This window comes from Corylus avellana, chromosome 3 (genome assembly GCF_965113065.1).
Source record: "Corylus avellana chromosome 3, dhCorAvel1.hap1.2, whole genome shotgun sequence".
Classification (NCBI taxonomy): Eukaryota; Viridiplantae; Streptophyta; class Magnoliopsida; order Fagales; family Betulaceae; genus Corylus; species Corylus avellana.
The window spans coordinates 8,529,622-8,548,067 of record NC_142492.1 but is presented as its reverse complement, the minus strand read 5'-3'; the positions used below and the strand labels follow the sequence as shown (position 1 = coordinate 8,548,067).

General features: G+C 35.3%; 2 protein-coding genes across 5 annotated transcripts; one reads left to right on the top strand and one right to left on the bottom strand.

Moving 5' to 3' along the window:
• Nucleotides 1-53: 53 nt before the first annotated feature.
• On the bottom strand, nucleotides 54-8,955 carry LOC132173330 (putative RING-H2 finger protein ATL21A). 4 transcript variants are annotated; one of them, XM_088514057.1, is made up of 2 exons: nucleotides 8,253-8,955; nucleotides 54-605 (listed from the first exon to the last, which is right to left on the bottom strand). In XM_088514057.1, the coding sequence occupies exons 1-2, from the start codon at nucleotides 8,953-8,955 to the stop codon at nucleotides 130-132; spliced, it is 1,179 nt and encodes a 392-aa protein (XP_088370183.1). In that variant the 3' UTR covers nucleotides 54-129. The 4 variants fall into 4 exon arrangements, with proteins under 4 accessions (XP_088370183.1, XP_059440784.2, XP_059440783.2 ...); XM_059584801.2 differs by lacking the exon at nucleotides 8,253-8,955 and adding an exon at nucleotides 6,048-6,769; XM_059584800.2 differs by lacking the exon at nucleotides 8,253-8,955 and adding an exon at nucleotides 2,478-3,233.
• Nucleotides 8,956-12,395: 3,440 nt separating this feature from the next.
• Nucleotides 12,396-18,050, top strand: LOC132175533 (PHD finger protein-like protein). The gene is made up of 6 exons (XM_059587502.2): nucleotides 12,396-12,575; nucleotides 12,792-12,923; nucleotides 14,374-14,532; nucleotides 15,531-15,791; nucleotides 16,882-17,547; nucleotides 17,741-18,050. Exons 2-6 carry the CDS (start codon nucleotides 12,843-12,845, stop codon nucleotides 17,828-17,830), a joined length of 1,257 nt encoding a protein of 418 aa, XP_059443485.2. The 5' UTR covers nucleotides 12,396-12,575; nucleotides 12,792-12,842; the 3' UTR covers nucleotides 17,831-18,050.
• The last annotated feature ends 396 nt before the right edge of the window (nucleotides 18,051-18,446 follow it).

Here is an 18,446-nt window from a genome sequence, read left to right as displayed (position 1 = left end):
TCTTTGTATATTTATTTATTCTATATTTATTTAAACAGAAACCAAAACTTTTATAACATACAACAATCAATCTCTCTCAATATAACTTGAACAAATTATATACAATGCTAACACAATAGTTTATGTTGATCATAAAGATGGTGACAACGACGTAGACGACGACGACGATAATGATGAAGGGGTAACCAGAGCTGACCCATCAGGCGAATTCCGACAGAGAGGGCATGTCCCATTAAGTTTTAGCCACTCGTCTATGCAATTAACATGGAAATAGTGATTGCACTCCGGTATAGTCCTTAGCTCTTCCTTAGGCTGATATTCAGACAAGCATATGGGGCAAGTGTTGTCACTAGGTTTCGGTAATCGCCGGCTCTCACCGAGTAGTGTCTTTGGGTATGATTCTATTGTCGGCCCGTCGAGACCCATCGCAAGGACGCTCCGTTGCGGCGAGATATTTATGCTGGTGAGCTGTGTGTTGGGGTTGTGTCTACGCCTATAAACCCTTATTCTGCCACAAAGGTAACATGAGAGTCCAATGAGGCACAAGAGTCCGGGTATTCCCACCCCTATGATTATGCCGTACTTGGCACTCCTTGGAAGACCACCTAAAAGAGAGGAAACAATTACAATAAACTAATTGATCATATCGATAAAATATCAACAAATAGTTAACCAATTTGTAAAAAGTGAGCTGTAAATATCTAATAAAAGTCTCCAATGGTTTTACCTTTCCCAGTTATATAAACAAACGACAAAAATTACACGTAATTTTTCTAACATCATCCTAATAGAATGGACTCTCTAATTGAAATACTAATTAATTAAGGGACTTGTGAGAAGAAAAAAAAACAAAAGGAAAAGAGAAAACGAGTTGTAGCGGGTTGAATTTGATTACTTGTTTCGTGAAGTCAAAGCACCTGAGGGCCCAAAGGATCGATTTAACGTTTGAAAGATGCAAAGATGGTGGTTTGGAGGTCAACCTCCGTGTTTGTTGAAAACACACCGACGCCATTGCTTTGAATATGACACTTCCAAGGTTGAAAACCATCTCCCAAGTCCCACCCAAAGAATTAAAGCTGTGGGAGCATTAGAATCTTCCCTTCCTGCTACTTTGACTGAATTGTTATGTCTACTTTGAATCTTGGAAGTTGGAAGTGTTAGATTTCTTCACGGTTCTTGAAGAAAGCGATCTCCCACCCAAACAAATGGGTCACCGTTATGCGTGTATGCCGTAGGAATGTTGGACTTTGTCATGCTTCTGGAAGAAAGCGATCTACCACCCAACCAAGTTCAACCATATGGGTGTGTGTATGCGATCGGGATCTCTACGACTAGTTTCTAATAAATGTGAAAGACTTTTTATAAGATTCTCGTTTGTCCAGGTGGACCCTTTAAAACCTACTTGAATATGTGCGTTTCATGACAATTTGTTCTTTTATATTTATTGTCTAAATTATATATTAACAACGGGGCATGTGGGGAACTTTTATAATTGTTTGTGGGATAATAGAAAATAAGCAAATGCATTTAAGACGATTGAGATCCCGAGCGGTATGGATGCGTGTGTGTTTTCATGCTGTGGAAGTGTTCTACTTGTTCATGGTTACCACTTACCGAAAATCGAAAGCGATGTTCCACCAAAAACAACTAGCAATGTGGGACCTATATAGTGAGTTTGTCAATGATCAAAGGCCTCCTCTTTTTCTCTTTTCTTTTGTAAAATAATTGCAACAAGAAATGAAGAACCATCATGGAGAGTGGAGAAGAAGACAAGGCCAATAAGTGGTAGCTATCTGTCTCGATCTCTCCGTGGAAGTTGTAAAGTGCTAGGCTTATATATATTCAAATCGAGTTTAGTCTCTTTTCTTTTCTTTTCTTTTTTCTGTAACTTAATCTTTTAGATAAAGATAAATCAATATTAATTAATCAAATAAAGAAAGAAATATGTGAAATTTGGACGGCCTAGTTTTAAGGGATCATGATCTAACATTTTTTCGATTATGATATACTAAAATTAGGTAGGAAAGGGGTTGCGGGACTCACCATCTCAAACAAGTGACTCGGGCCGCCTAAATTCAAAGAAGAATGATCTAAATATTTTAACTAGAATCTAGTCAATTGTTTAATGAAGATTTGAAGTCGTAAATTACATCTCGTGTACCTATAATTTCTATTTTTGTAATCTTTAAGAGGTAATTCAATCAGTTAGAGACCGCGCCTTATGCAAACATGTAAAAAACAAAATATCCATATCTATATAATTTCGTTACAAATCAATCAATAAATTTGTATGACTCACAAATTCAATGATTATGCAAGAGAGATGGACCTAGATTTGCCAAAGATGTCCATGTTGACTGTAGTAGGTCTCATATATGTTATTTATTTCAAAATATAATATGAATAAAAAAATATAAAATTTAAATATCATTCTATTACCTTAAAAAACAATTTTGAGTCAAACAATTAAAACGTACCATTCTTTTTCGATGAATAAAACAAACCAATGTTGCCTGGACCATTGATTAAGCATTCAACATCCAGGCTCGAATCGCTGCGGACGCAGTCTCCGCCACGCGCTACACATTCAACGCAACTCGGCTCACTCCAACTCAACTGGACCGACTGTGACGGCGACATTTCCGGAAGCAAAGCAGTATGCGTTGCTCTACACGACGGCGGTGGCCACGAATTCTCACGGTAATCACTCGGCGTCATCCAGACGCTAAATCCGTGGCCGCCAAGGCAGGAAATCGGCCACGACCTTGACATGTTTGTCACGTTGGAGGAGCAGTTGAAGAAGGTGAAGTTCCAGCCAAAAAATTGGGTATGGAAAGGGGAGCCTCTGAGAGTGAAGTTTTGAAGGGTCCGCCGGAAAAAGCAGTCGTCTGGGTCGGTGATATCTATTGTTTGCTCCAAGTAATCGATGTGTTGGACGACGAAGTCGCCGGAGTGAGGGAGGGTGAGGATTGTTTGGTTCTGGTCGGTGCATGAGAGATCGAATCCGGCGTAGCCGCATGATTCCGGTTGATCTTTGAATCTGAAAGGGAACCGAACGGGAGGCCAACTGCCACCGCAATATAGAGTTTCACAGACTGTGACTCTTGATGATATGCGAGGGAAGGAGAAGAAGAAGAGAGTGGAGAAGAAGAAGAAGAAATACTTTGAGGAAGACATGATTGTGGAGGTGGATGGGAAGCACCAAAATATTCTCCATGTGGGGGGATGGTATAATATCTATAAGATAAAGTACTCCAATGAAAAGGTTACATCCATGTGAGGTGGAGGGTATAATAGGAACAATGTTTTCTATGTTAGTTTGGACCACCCTCGTGGTACACGAGAGTTGAGACATATTATATATACTCTTATTTTTATATTTTTAAGCGTATATCTTTGAAGGCCGTTAGGTATTTCAACACTTTTTTTAAAAATTTTATTTCTCAAATGGTCTGAACTCCACATTCATTTTTTAAAAAAAATAATAAAAATTTATTTATTTATTGAATGGATCAGATAATTTGGAAAAAAATAATTTTTTTAAAAAAGTGTTAAGATGTCTAGTATTATCTTTTTTAACATTGGTTACAAATTATTATTAAATTTTGAATCAATTATTATTAAATGTAATTATTTTGTATTAATTAAAACATAAAAATATAAAAATGAGAGGGAACATAACATTTTTATACGAATTATGGTAGAATAGTAGTTGACAAGTTGTGTATGAGTGGGTGCAGACGTCAACGCATAAAAGTTATAAAGCATAGATTGCTACTATAATGACATTTTGAAAGTGCACAAAGTAGAGGTTGATAATTAACATACTCGAAAAAAAAAAAAAAAAAAAGAATAAAAAAGGACGGATAGAATTGACCAGACATCAGACGATGATAATTGGCAGGTCGGTGTTGGACGGGGAATAAAACAATTGGACACAATTAAAGTATAAGGATTTTGTGGCAGACGTCAGAGACCGACCAATATTAAAGTATAAGGATTTTGTGGTAGACGTCAGACCCATGTACATTCTTTCTTAGTTTCAGGGTTGGCCGGTTTAGCAGCCTGCATTTCCTTCTCCCTCTTGATATCGGATCGTAGCATTATTTGTAGCTTTTTTGAGATTTATATGTTTTATTTGCTATGTTACTATATAGTTCAACTGTTATAACCATTGATTTCGACGAAGTTGAAAAGGCCATTTTCGATTTTTCGCTTTGATGGAATTGAAAGTATTGAAAAGTGTCTAACTTCGAGTGCTTTGAGTCTGAAAAGTCAGTGCAGGAGTCGGCTCGAAAGCTCGGAATTAGGCTTGACTTTATTGGACTTTTCTAAGATCTAAGAAAATGGTGGTGGGCTACATCGAGACAAAAAGAATGAAAAGGCAAAAAAAAAAAAAAAAAACTTAAATCTCAACGGCGGTGGTGCGGTGGCTTTCACGGGCTTTAGAGAGAGATAGAAGAAGATGATGAGCGCAATGGTGCAGCTGTTTTCGCAAAATATGGAGACATCGAAGTGGGACAGGAGGAGAAGATGATGAGGATGAGCACCATGGTGCAGTTGTTTTTATTGGGTGCATTACATAGGTGCTAGAAAGAGACGAGAAGAATCAGAAGATTATAAAGACGAGCGCGGACTTGCGGTGGTGCGAAGAGAGATATGAGAAGAGAAGAAAATAAGAGAGACTGAAAAACAAATGGCACAAGAAAGGGAAGGAAAGAAATTTAGAGGTGTTTAAGGGATATTTAAAAAAAAATATATATATATATATCCTTATTATAGAATATAAAACGATATAGTTTGGTAATTATTTTTATTAAATATTAAAAAGGGGGCTGGTGGGTCGAAAGTATAGAACTTCTTTTGTTTTTCGACTATAGTCTTTGTTTTTATTATTGATTATAGTCGTTGCTTTTTTAAGAGAAGAGTAGTATGTCTACGTTTCCCTTAAAAAAAAACAAAGACTTTTATGAAATGGACAAAAGAGTACACAATAAGCTGGTGACCCTACTAATGGTATCCCATAATATTAAACCATAGAAAGTAGGGGTGGTTTCATCTAAATATTATAGTCAATCTTCTTCGAGTTTCTTTACTAAGAACTTTTCAAGATGCGGCTTATAGCTAGACAAGACTAAATGGGAAATTGGAATTGGGTGCAAGTGAGCGGTTGGTAGGCTTTACTTGTTCGAATAGGTGTTGGACAATTCCAACATATACTCAAACACCTATTCAAGTAGACAATGGCTCATTTGTCTCTTGGCATTGCATATAACATCGACAATTCATTGCGCTGGATCTAAGAAAGCCGAAAAAAATCATTTTCTCTATTAAAGTTGTATAGTGCTAGAACTAAGGAAATAGAGCCAAGGCCCGTACACCTAGGGGCAAAACTATAGCCAATGGTAAGACGACATTAGCTTTCAAATTTTAAAACTCTTCTACAATTAGCTTCTTACCCCCTCCTAAAAAGCTTACCTAGTTTTAGTTCTCTCCGTATCTAAAATTTTAGTTCGGCCGCTCTGTGCACCTACTCTTAGAAAAACACCATATTTTTTAATCATACCGTCGCTTAACTTTTTAAGGGTTCGTTTGGAATTGCGATTTTAATAAGTGTAATTTTAAAAATTGCGTTTTTAAAAATTAAGTTTTAAAATCGTTACTTTTTTAAAATCGTAAAGACGTTTGTAAAACATGTTAGAAAATACTTTTTTATTAAATATTTGTTACGAGAAATCGTAATTTTGGTTTAAATTCGCGCATTTTTAAATAAGCATCCACTAACCTGCTTATAAAAATCGCAAATTTTTTTCATATTTTAAATTAAGTGATTTTTAAATTGCAATGCCAAACGTCTTACGTTTTACGATATCTTTTAAAAATTTAATTATTCTTGCGAAATCACAATCCCAAACGCATCCTAATTTTGGGATGAATTATCAATGTCAAGCAAATCAGAAAAAAAAAAAAAAAAAAAAAAAAAAAAGGAAGAAAAAGAAAAAGAAAAAAAGACCAATCTTGCAATTTGATGAAACAATTAAACGTACCATTGCTTGGAACATTAAAGCATCCAACGTCCGGGCTCGCAGAACTCACAAGGGCGCAGTCTCCACCGCTAGCTACACATCCTCCGCAACTGGGCTTCCCCCAACTCAACCGAACTATCCCGTACCGTAGATCGGGAAACATAGCCGTCGAGATTGCTCGACATGTCGCCGGCGGTGGGAAAGCCTCCACGTAAACAGTCTGAGCGATCCAGACCGTATACTCATCGCCGCTAAGACAATTTATCGGTATATATAAAAAATCAGACGTCATCGTCGCGTTGGAAGAAGAGCAGTTGAAGAAGGTGATATTCTCAAGGTAGTCGAAAAGGAAATTAGGAGAGACCGAATCAGTGAAGTTTCGCATGAACCGTCCAGGAAAGCAGCGGTCTGGGTCGCTGATGTATATCGATTGGTCGGAGTAGTCGATGTGTTGGACGACAACGGAGTCCCCAGACTTCGGGAAAGACAGGATTGTCCGGCTTATGTTGTCGCATGAGAGATCGAATCCCGGATAGCCGCACGATCGGTTTTGAGAGCTTTTCAGTCGGAAAGGGAACTTAACGGGCACGATGTCATCACAGGATGTAGTTTGGCAAATGACAGCTGCTGATGATATGTGAGGAAGGAGGAAGAAGAAGAAGGTGGAGAAGACGACATGGAAGGAAGCCATAATATTATGCTCAAGAGGGATACGCAGTTTGGTTAATAAAGCAACATGGGAAATTGGGGATGGCCGGACAGGAACTCTTCAAAGTCGACAGAGCCTCTATTAAACAAAAATCCTCCAATTACATCGTGACAGCAAGCCAGTAGTTGAGGGAATATATATATATATATAACTTTCAAACAATTTGATGATGAATAACTGATTTTAATTGAATTTTCTCCCTTACTTAATACATAAGGCGTACGATGGACTGTATAATTATCTCTAAAACTCGTTGATCACTGTGCCTTGACAAAGAATTCAACGCATGTGACATACGATCAATAGAATATTGAACAAGTCGAAGGGGAAGGAAAAGTAAAGATGTCTAGAAATTAAGAAGCCCTTTGTTTATCTTGTATTGCACCCAATTTCTTTGTTTCAAACTTAATAAATTGCTCACTCATTCAAATTGCTTGACTGTCCATCAGAAAATTGCAATTTCTTAGAGCATTATTTCACAGAAAACTCGGATTTGACTTGATATATATGGTGCGTGGGGAAAAAAACAAAAGAGCAAACAAAGGAGGAATATGACCCTTTTACTTTTCAAATACCAAGTTTGAACGATTCTTTCCTACTCCGATTTAAAAAGCAAAGATTTATAGGAAATGGACAAAAAGAATAAATCATATAGCATGAGGAGCACCGGCCGGATTGGCATCACTTAGAATTGGATGGCTGAATTGTAGTTAATCGGAAGAAAACCCACAGATAGGGTCCACCTACTAGAGCAAATATGCTTGGACTTTGAACTATATATTTAGGATAATAGAGCTCCATTAAAATCCTCTCTCATTACGGGCTCGGACAAGTTATAATTTAGTTAACGAATTGCAACTAATCTTGATATGGGGAGAACCTTAGCTACTATGTTTGTTTATGTTCCTAGCAAAAGCAATTTGATAAAAGAGTAATGCTATTTTCTACGCCTATTATATAAAGTGTTTTAAGTAACTTTTTAAAAAATAAAATTATAAGTGATTGATCTTATAAGACACTTTAAATATATTAAGTCAATCGTTATTAAATTGGTGTGATAAATGGAGGCGAAGAGACAGAGATAAGAATCCTCCATTTTATGGTCAAGAATTAAGGTAACGGTATGTATACTAATGTCATATTATTTAAATATTTTAGGGGAAAGTACAATATATACTTTCAAATTATTACTCAATTGACAATGTATTTTTAATGACAAAAATACCCTTAATAAAATAAAAATAAAAATTTCAAAGAAAAACTAACAAATTGTAAAAATCAGAGTATGAAATTTTTTTTTTTTTTTTTCAAATTTATAGCGATAATTTTGTTTTATTGATAAAGATTTTGGTCATTTTTATTTTTGCTAAGGTAGTAGATTTAGGGTTATATGAACTTTTTCTAACTTTTTAAAAGACGAGTCAACGTTAACACATCTAACGCGCTAACATTAAAATCTAACCATAAAAATAATTAATTAAATAGCATCATATATGATCCTATTCGAGAGAACGTACCATTGCTGCTTGGAGAACTCAAGGCTTGAAAGCATCCAACATCCAGAGTCGTAGCATTCTTGCGCGCACAGTATCCATCGCCGGCGACACATTCTCCACAACTAGGCTCACCCCAAGTCAACTGCATCAACAGCCGTGTCGGCGGCAGTTGTGACATAGGAGCCAAAGCCATCAATATCACCCGACACGACGGCGGCGGCGTCATCAAAAACCCACGATAGGCACGCGGTGTGATCCAGATCTTATAGCCGTCGCCGCTAACGCAATCAATAGCCTGCCCATATATCATCGTCACGTTGGCGGAGCAGTTCAAGAAGGTCACGTACACTCCAAAGGCTGGGAACTGGAAAGGAGTGCCGGAGAGAGTGAAGTTCTGCAGAAGGCGTCTGGCAAAGCAGTGATCTGGGTCGTCGAAGTCGATATATATTGATTGCTCGTAGTAGTCGATTCTTTCGACGACGACGTCGCCGGAATAATTGAGAGTGAGGATTGTCTGGCTTTTGTTGTTGCATGAGAGATCGAATCCCGGATAGCCGCACGATTCGTTGGCGTCGGTGCCTTTCAGTCGGTAAGGGAACATGACAAGCGGGTTTTCGCTGCCGTCACATGACGAGGTTTTGCAAATTACGGCGCCTGATGTTATTTGAGGAAGGAGGAAGAAGAAGGTGAAGATGGAGGAGACGAAGACTTGGGAGGAGGCCATTTGTGTGCAAAAACTATTTGTCTAAAAACTGTTTGTCTTGCATTTCATCAAATTTCTTTATTTATTAAATAACCAGAAAATTACAAATGTTTTAGAGCATTATTTCACTTTCACAGCTTCGAACGCGGTTTTGACTTGACATACGGTGCATGGGGGAAAAAACCAAAAGAGCAATAAAAAGATGGAAAAAGACCTTATTGACTTTAAAATTCTATAGTTTGAAGAGGCCTCTTTCTAATTACTCCAATTCAAAAAAAAAAAAAAAAAAACTTAATTTGTTTGTTTAATTTTTTTAAGATGTCTTTTTGCTTTTGTTTTATTGGAATTCTCTGTCTGAATTTCATGTCATTCAAGCAAGGAATAAGAAAGGGAGGCGTAGGACATACGTGACTCGAGTAGATGGATTCTACACTTCGAGATGATCAAAACACCTAAACTTCATACCATATTTTCTTATTTTTTGACAAAATTGCACAAAATGCGACAAAAGCATTTTGACGATCACCATCAAGACAGTAGACCGAATGTTGTTGTCTAGTAAATTCAAAGGTTGTAATTACCTAAAGAAATTCTTATTTGTACAAATGGTAATTTAACTTGGAATGAGCATTAAAAAAAAAAAAATTAACAATACTTCTTTTATCCTTTTGAGATTTTTTCTATGTGAAAAATGTATCATGTCATTTGATGTTTTAGTGATCAAGTGGTTGTCATGACCATTGTGGAGTAGATTCATTGCTTTAAAAAAAGAAATGAAAAAAATAAGTAAAGTGAGATTGAAGAATTACTATTGCCGGCGAAGATTGTCAATGGTGGCACAGTCTGACAATTAATATTAAAATTTGAACGAAAGCATCAAGCGTGTACCATACGCAGATGATGGAAACCACAAAATTTGGCTGCATCCATATAACCATAGGAAATGATTTATCATATAATTTTAACAAATAAACATGTATAGTATCTCTTATATGTGTATTTGTGTATGCTGGTGTAAAATAAATATAAATGAGTCTTAAATTTAATTTTATAGTAAATATTAACTTATTATTTCATAATATTTTAAAATAAACTAAAAACAATCAATAGGATTTTTTTTTTTAAAAAAAAAAGTACATTTAGTATGAACTCTTTTTCATTAGGGAAATGTTAAGTGTTTATATAGTGTTATTCTGGTGTCTTCCCAACTATGATGTGGTTTTTAAAATCATCAATAAATTAAAAGTTAATACTGATAATCTCAAATTCAACGATAATTTTAAAAGCTACAGCACAGTTGGGAGAACATCATGAGAACACTAGAAAAACACCTAGCATTTCAATTTTCTTAATGAGATCACTTGAAGCTTCAAAAAACAAAGTTAGGCCAAAATAATATTGTGAACCAAAAGTCACTAATTAAATGGGAGCATTTTCAATTTTTTCAAGCGGAAAGAGAGGACAAAACTAAAAGAAGATTTTAGAAGAGGGGCAAAAATATAATTTTGGGAGACAAATTTATATATATATATATATATATATATATATATAATCATATTTTAAGAAAATTTATTTTGTAAATTTGATATGAACTTAACACAAAATTAGTCAATTAGGGTGGATAGATTTATTTAATTAAATGGGTTGAGTGAGAGTTGACATCTATAGTCTTATATCCATATTTAGACACACGACACTAAGGGTGTTAATTTTTTATACAACTTGCGAATTTGACACAAACTCAACACGACATTAGCAGATTATTATTGAGGGTCAAACTCGTTTAATTAAGTGTGTCAGGTTATAATTAATCTATATAATCTTATATTCGTATCTCAACACACTAAAACGAATCATCACTCTTACTAATGGATTCATAATGTCATTACTCTTGGAAAGGCATAGAGGGATTCCTCTTCCTGAATTTTCTGATCGAATTCTTTGAAATTAATCAAAAAAAATTTTGAGATCCTGTTTCGACAAAGTGACGTAGCTCTTCGTTTTTGGCAATATTTGATCGTGTACCCCATGGAGGCCCATCCCAGCAGTGGGCTTTGATGTGGATAATTATGGTTATGCACATTGTAAGCCCAATGATGCATTAGTCCAAGTATTATGACGGCCATATCACACTTTCAAGGACCTTTTTTTTTTAGAGGGAAAATAATTCTAGTCTCATTAATTGATGAATAATTACGAGTATAAAGCTCTTATATCATATAACAAAAGCTTTGAGAAAATCATAGTCGAAGTTACAAGGTTACAAGTTATAGATACATACATAACAATTTAACATTCAAGACCTATCTATGGCATCAAAATCTGCTAATCCATAACTAATCTTTAGTTGTAATAACAGGTTTGCTTCAGACAGACTCAATCCGATATATAGGTGGCAACGTCCTCCTGCCGAAACTTATCCTCTTCGACTTGCAAGCCAAAAAATTATTCACATCCTCAACCTAACAAGCCAGGACCACAAAATACAAAGAAAGTATTCTAATATAACATAAAGGGAAAACTTTACTGAAGACCTCTAAACTTCCACCTAATTTGATAAACTCTCCATAAACTTCAAAATCTCTTAATTTAATCTCCTGAACTTTTAGTTACTCTCAATTTGAACACATCTGTCAGATTTTAAACGTTACATGACGTTTACACCCCTGACTTTTGTATAAAATTTCAACTTCCAAAACTTTTTTATTTTAAAAACAAAAAACAAAAATCAGGGATATTTTGATTTTTTTTTTTTTAATTTTTAAAGGCTAAAATTGACATAGTGGTCCAAATTGAGAGATTTTGAAGTTTAGAGAGGGTATTTCAAAACGGGTGAAAGTTGAGGGTCTTTAGTAAAATTTCCCCTAACATAAATATGAGAATAATTTTGAGTGTTATTGTACTTTTTGAATTATTTATTAAAGTTTAAATACGAAAAAACCTAAACAAACAAAGTTTGGTAACAATTTTTTCTTCTCCTTTTAAAAATAAAATATTAAAAAAAAAATCTAAACATAAAACATTTAAAATTACTTTAATTTTTATGTTACATTAAAATAATTTTTTAAATAATAATAAAAAAAAGCATCTAACACGCAAAACCACATCAATTTTTTTTACAACCACACTCAAAAATCAACCAAATCAAAGTCTAAATAAAATAATAAAAAAAAAATTATCCTACTCAAGTTAAGCTTATTTATCAAAGAGTAAAAGCTACCTAAATCAACTCAGATTGTCAATTTGTTTTTCTACACAATATTTTGAATTAATTAGTGAATTAATTAGTAACATATGGAGGTACTGATAATTAACTAATTACACATAAAATGAAAAAAAAAAAAAGAAAAAAAAAAAAAGAAGAAGAAGTAAAACATAAAGCTCAAGGCAATCCAGAAAACTCACAATTTGGAGGGAATATATCACGCATTTGATTTGTGAAAACACACGAAGGTTCCCAAGGGTACTCGATCTGGCGGGAAAATGTCCCAATAGTCCCTGCCACATATAAAACCCTAACACTCCAATCTCCGCCCCGCATAACCTCTCTCTCTCTCTCTCTCTCTATCTATCTATCTCTTCGAAATCCATTTCGTCTCTTTGAATTTCATCGACACCTGCTTGCCCTATAAATGTCTCAGGTACCTTTCTTCGAAATTCCCCTTTCCTATTTTGTCGAATTTAGGGTTTCATTTTCTAGGGCACCCAAAAAGCTCTCATTTTTCGACGATTCTCAATGAGAAGTTTGTTCGATAAGTTTAGTAGACAGATTTGAGTTTCATTTTATGGGGCACCCCAAAAGTTCTCATTTTTCGACGATTTCTTTCACTGATATTGAACTTTGTGTTTTGTTTCAGTGAAATATCAGGTACGGTGAATCGCAATTGGTCACTAACTTGGTGAAGAAAATGGCGGATGTGTTTGACGATGAAGCTGAGCAGACTGTTTCGATCGACGAGTACCTTAAGGGCGTTGAAGAGCAGGAGCTGGTCTGCTTCTTTCTCACGCATAACCTAATTTTTTCTGTTCGATATTTTGGTGGTAGGGTTTACAGTCTTTTGGTTGCTATGAGAACTGAGGAAAATATGTTAATCAGAGATTCTGAATTATATGTTATGTTTGTGGTTTTAGGTTTGCTTTGAATTTGTGAAGGATAAGTTGTGTTGAAATCGATATATGTATAAGGAAGAGTTAAGAGCGCTTTTTATATACTAATATAAAAGTTTCATAATTCAAATTAGGGACTTGCCACAACACATTCTCCCCATCATCTCTTCACCATTTTCCTTCTTTCAACATCTTGATTTTTTCAAAAAAAAAAATACAAGAGAGAGGAGATGGTGAGGAGAAGGTGAGGAGAATGAAAAAGGAGCATTTCTCTTCAAATTATTAGGTATTTTTTTGGTTAGCGGTCTCAAGTGTTGGTGAATTTGGAAAATCTCTGTAAATTATGTGGCTCATCAGGATGGGGCTCATTTTCGTTAAGTATCTGTGGACTGAACACTTACGATTGAAAAATTAGTTATTTGGATGATGTTGTTGAATATCATGGCAATCACATATTTCCTCTTTGTTTACATCATTTATTCTTGGTGCTGAAGCTTTTCTGATGGCTAATTTAGTTACTGTTTGGTTATGTGGTAATCAATTGTTTTGCCTCCCAGCAGAATGGAAGGTAAGTGTTACTTCTGGAAGCAATCCAAGTACTTGAAAAGCTAAGCTAACTGAACAATGTCTTCGCCTCTTAATTCAAGTTTCATAATTGCTCAACTATTTTGCTTCATCAACAAATGGATTGTTACATGTCAGGTGGCTTTGGCTGGAAATATATTTGGTGTGAGCTTACGTTTTTTTCCCCTTTGAGCTCACATTTTTGTCTTCTATACCTTTTATTGGATATTTCTCTTTTGACAATTTCCCCCCCTTTTCCAATTTAGACTATTTGTTTTGAACTTCGATTGCTTGGATACCCTTCACCTAATAAAAAAATTCTGCCTGAAACATGCATCTCAATTTGGCATTTCAAGTAGATTTAGTTTTTGATCCTTACTATTCCTCAAGGTTTAACTCAGTTTAGTTCATTATATAGGAAAACCTACAAAATCATTAAGCTATGTTTGTTAATGTGTTTTGGAGGGGTGTTTTTAGCTTTTGGTTTGAAAAAAGTACTTTGATGTGACATAAAAATGAAAACCGTTTTTGGGTTGTTTGTTAATGCTTTTATTTTGAAAACAGAAAACAAAAATTTTAATAAATGGAGCCATATTGGGCCTCAAGTTTTACTGTAAGTCCAAGTTATATCTCATCTCCTATCTTCTGTCCCAACCACCCCTCCCCCATATATTGTAAAAGATTGATGTCATTTATATATTGCACTTATATATATTTTTGGATTAAACTATTTTCTGTTTCTTTTTTTTTCTTTTTTTTGACTTATAGGAAGCAGACCTGGTTTTGGGGGGTGATGAGGGCAAGGAATGTACTTATACAAATGGTTATATGAAGAGGCAGGCAATTTTTTCATGCCTGACTTGCACCCCAGATGGAAATGCTGGAGTTTGCACGGCTTGCTCCTTGTCTTGCCATGATGGCCATGAGGTATTCTTAATCCAATAGCTAATAGGTCTTAGGATTGTTTAGTTACATAATTTCTTTTTTCCTGAATGAATTGTGCCTGTGATTTTTGTTGTGAATGAATATAATGCTATAATGGTCAAGCGGAATTATATGTTTGATACATGAGGGTAGGGGGATCAACCCTTTTTTTTTTTTTTCGCTTCCTTTTGAAAACTAGATGTTCAATACATGCTGGAATGGCCAAGTTTTGTGAGATTTATCCTTGTTTTTTTTATATATTTTTAATTTGCCTCGGAACAAAAAAAAAAAAAAAAAAAGTGAATTTTTTTTATGGGATAAATCCAAAATCAGTCCTTGTGGTTTCACCTATTTGCAATTGGCTCCATGTGTCATAATTGTCTTTTCAGCATGTACTTATTGTATGTTCAACTGTGAAGGCTGGTGATGAACTTTTTAATGGATCCCTACTCGTTGAAAATGTATCAAGCAGCTAAAATGCATAATAGTAATATTATGAGATTTGATATGGGTTTCATCTCCGTTTTATTTTTGGAGCTGGAATTGGCTGTGCATTCTAAGTTAAGAGTCTCATTCACTCATTTTGGTGATCTAATGTTGTTGCCTTCTTGTTTCTTTTAACAATCATGTATTGGTTTAAGCTTTTCCAGCATACATTTCAAACCACCATTTTTGTTTTTCGATACTTTGAATATGGTCTTAAAAATAGGTTACTGTTTTTTCCCCTTGACTAAACTATGATTGTTTTTCGTTTAAATTGGTTGCTTGGGTGGATTCAAATTCTATATTCTATCAGATTGTTGGATGGATCACGGAAATGGTGTCTTTTGTGCTAGGAACTGAGACCTCCATTATGCCTATTATCTGAAGATTTATGATACTAATGTAAACTAAGCATATCATATTTATCAATTCTGTAAAGACTTTAAAGGATACTTGACCTTGTCTAATTTCTATATGCTTATATCTAATGGTGGTTTCTATTGTTCTACCGGAACAAGATTGTGGAGCTGTGGACCAAGAGAAATTTTAGGTGCGACTGTGGAAATTCAAAATTTGGGGAGTTCTTCTGCAAGCTTTTCCCAAATAAAGATATAGAGAATGCTGAGAATTTGTATAATCATAACTTCAAAGGTTCATACTGCACGTGTGGTAGGCCCTATCCTGATCCTGTTGTCGAAGAACAAGTAGAGATGATACAGTGCTGTATATGTGAGGACTGGTTTCATGAGGAGCATCTCGGTCTTGAGCCTTCTGATGAGGTTAGCAGCTTGTTCTTTCACGATGGCTCTGAATCATTTTTCATTCTGTTGTTGGTTGTTCCTTTTACCTTTCATGAATCATCTTATGCTTTCACCTACAATTAGTTGTGGCAACCGAGAGCCAGTCCATGTTTTTGGGGTTCACCATCTGTTGTGGGTGGTATTTTCTGTTGAGCACAATTAGGTTACTTGGGTTGTTCTGCCCTGAAGCTGTCTTTTTGGTACTGCCCCCACCCAATCCCATTATACTGTAAAAAGAAAAGTTGATCAGTTAAATGATGCGACTTAAAATCATCAGTCATCAGTTGAGAGGGTTCGATTATTGTTCTGGATCCGTGATGTTTTAAGCTCATCCCTGATACAAAGGAAGTATTGTTAATATATTGATATCGTATTTAAGCATTCATAAACCTTGCTGATCACTGTCCTTTGTTTTAAATTATTGAGTATCAGCTATAGTTGCATACCTTGGTTTGTTTGTGAAATATAAGCTTTGGCTGTAATTTGACAAGCTTTTGGGACTATGAGTTCACAAACTTCGAGGCACTTGCCTCATTATGTGTTATGTGATATCATGAGTTTTTTGTTTTGCTTGTGCCCACCATTCTTGAAAGGAAGATACCTTTAACATAATGAAAGCATTACCATTTCTTTCCAGATGTCATTTATTTAACACTTCATCTTGTTAAAGGACTCAATCGTTTGCTGAAACTAAAACTAACAATCTAATTGAAAGATTTTGATTTTAATTTCTCCTGCCATAGTGGATAAGGTATATGCAAACTGTTCATTGTTGTGCATGCAAATTTGGACGTCATTCAACTTCTTTTCCCATTTAAGAAGTTTGTTGAAAGATGTCTAAGCTTTACTTCTCTTTCTGAATCATTCTTTAAGTCTATCTGTTTGCATTTTAAAGATAAGCTACAACTTTTATAACTTCTGCTCCCTTTCTCCTCAAGACTAAAAAAAGAGGGAAACATAAAACCTTGAACATCATTTTAGATACTTCTCTAGATTGGCGTAGCATTTTTTTTTTTTTCTTCCAAATTGTCATTTTTCAATTGATACCCATCTTTCTACCGCACCACAGGTTCCAAGAGATGAGGAAGGTGAACCTCTGTATGAGGATTTTATATGTAGGACCTGCTCAACCACCTTTTCTTTTTTGGGATTCTATCCTCAATCCATATGGGCAGCAGGGAGGCAGTGTGATGCAATTGTTGATACTAGCAAGGATAAGAATGTGTCAGAAGATACATCGTCAGCTAGTGGATCTGGAAAGCTAGAGAATGATGTCGACGCTCATAATTATCCTATAAAAGATGCTACAACCTATTCTGTATCTGTCTCTGATGGGGATGGTTTGTCTCTTGGAGAAAATTCTCAGAAGAATGAAAGTTCAAATCAACACATAAAAGATGCCTGTCCATCTACAACCTGTGTTCTTGGAGTAAACCTGGGGGCTGCTTCTCCTGCTTTAGAGAGTAAACCGCTGTTTCTTTCCAAAACCTGGCGTGATGTCCTCTGCAGATGTGAAGAATGCTTAGTTCTTTACAGCAAGAAGCGTATTGCTTTTCTGCTTGACAAGGAGGACTCAATTGCGGAGTATGAGAAAATGGCAACGCAGAAGAGGGAAGAAAAGTTGCAGCAACAGGAGGGAACTGAGCTAAATTTACTTAATAAACTTGGTCATATAGAGAAAATGGAGATTCTAAGTGGTATTGCGGATATGAAGGATGAGCTTCGTTCTTTCCTGGTATGTCCTTGATTATAGACTTCTTAATGGCCTATATACTGCTTTTCTAGAGCAGAATGGGCCAAGGGAAGGCATGAAAATTGGCCTTTTCTTTGTTCCATTTTTTTCTTTAAGGCATGCCGACTTGTATGCTTATGCATTTTCCTTTAGTTTTTATTTTATTTTATTTTTTTTCCCTTCTCTTCATTTTCAGGAGACAAAGGACTCATCGAAGCCAATCACAGCTGATGATGTCCGCCAGGTTTTTGAGAATCTTGCAAAGAAGCGCCGCCGCATAGAGTGAATCTTTTGTTGAATCTTTACTGTGGTTTCCTGCCTGTGTAAACTGTAAACTTCCCGTTCAAAAACATTCAGAAAACAAGCATGACATGGTTTTAGACTGTTCTTAATTAGAATTCTGCAACCAGGACAAAGCACTTTGCTGTGTAAATTATGTGCTTATGCTTATGCATTTAAAAGCTTAATTGGGACTTTTCTTATGAAGTGCAATATTTTGAAGGCAAGCCCCTGGCAGAAGGAATATGTTGTTGGAACCATACATACATACATACATACATGCATGCATGCATGCATGTTTGTCTTTTGTTTTTTAAAATGTATATATATCTGAGCATTCTCATTCATTGTTCATTTTGTTCTAAATGTTGGCAGGAATGTATTTCAGTCCTAATGTATCTGTCTTTTTATTTTAGTCTATATTGGTCGGGCTGTGAGGGAAGCCACTAAATATGAGATTTTTAGCAAAAATTATTCCAAACCCCAGAATAATATTTTCTCTTTTTATATGAACTAGCTTATAATCTGTGCCATGCACGAGATTCTTTATTATAATTTAATTTTAAAATTTAAACACATCATTTTTCATTACAATTTAAAAAGACATAAAAATATATCTCACA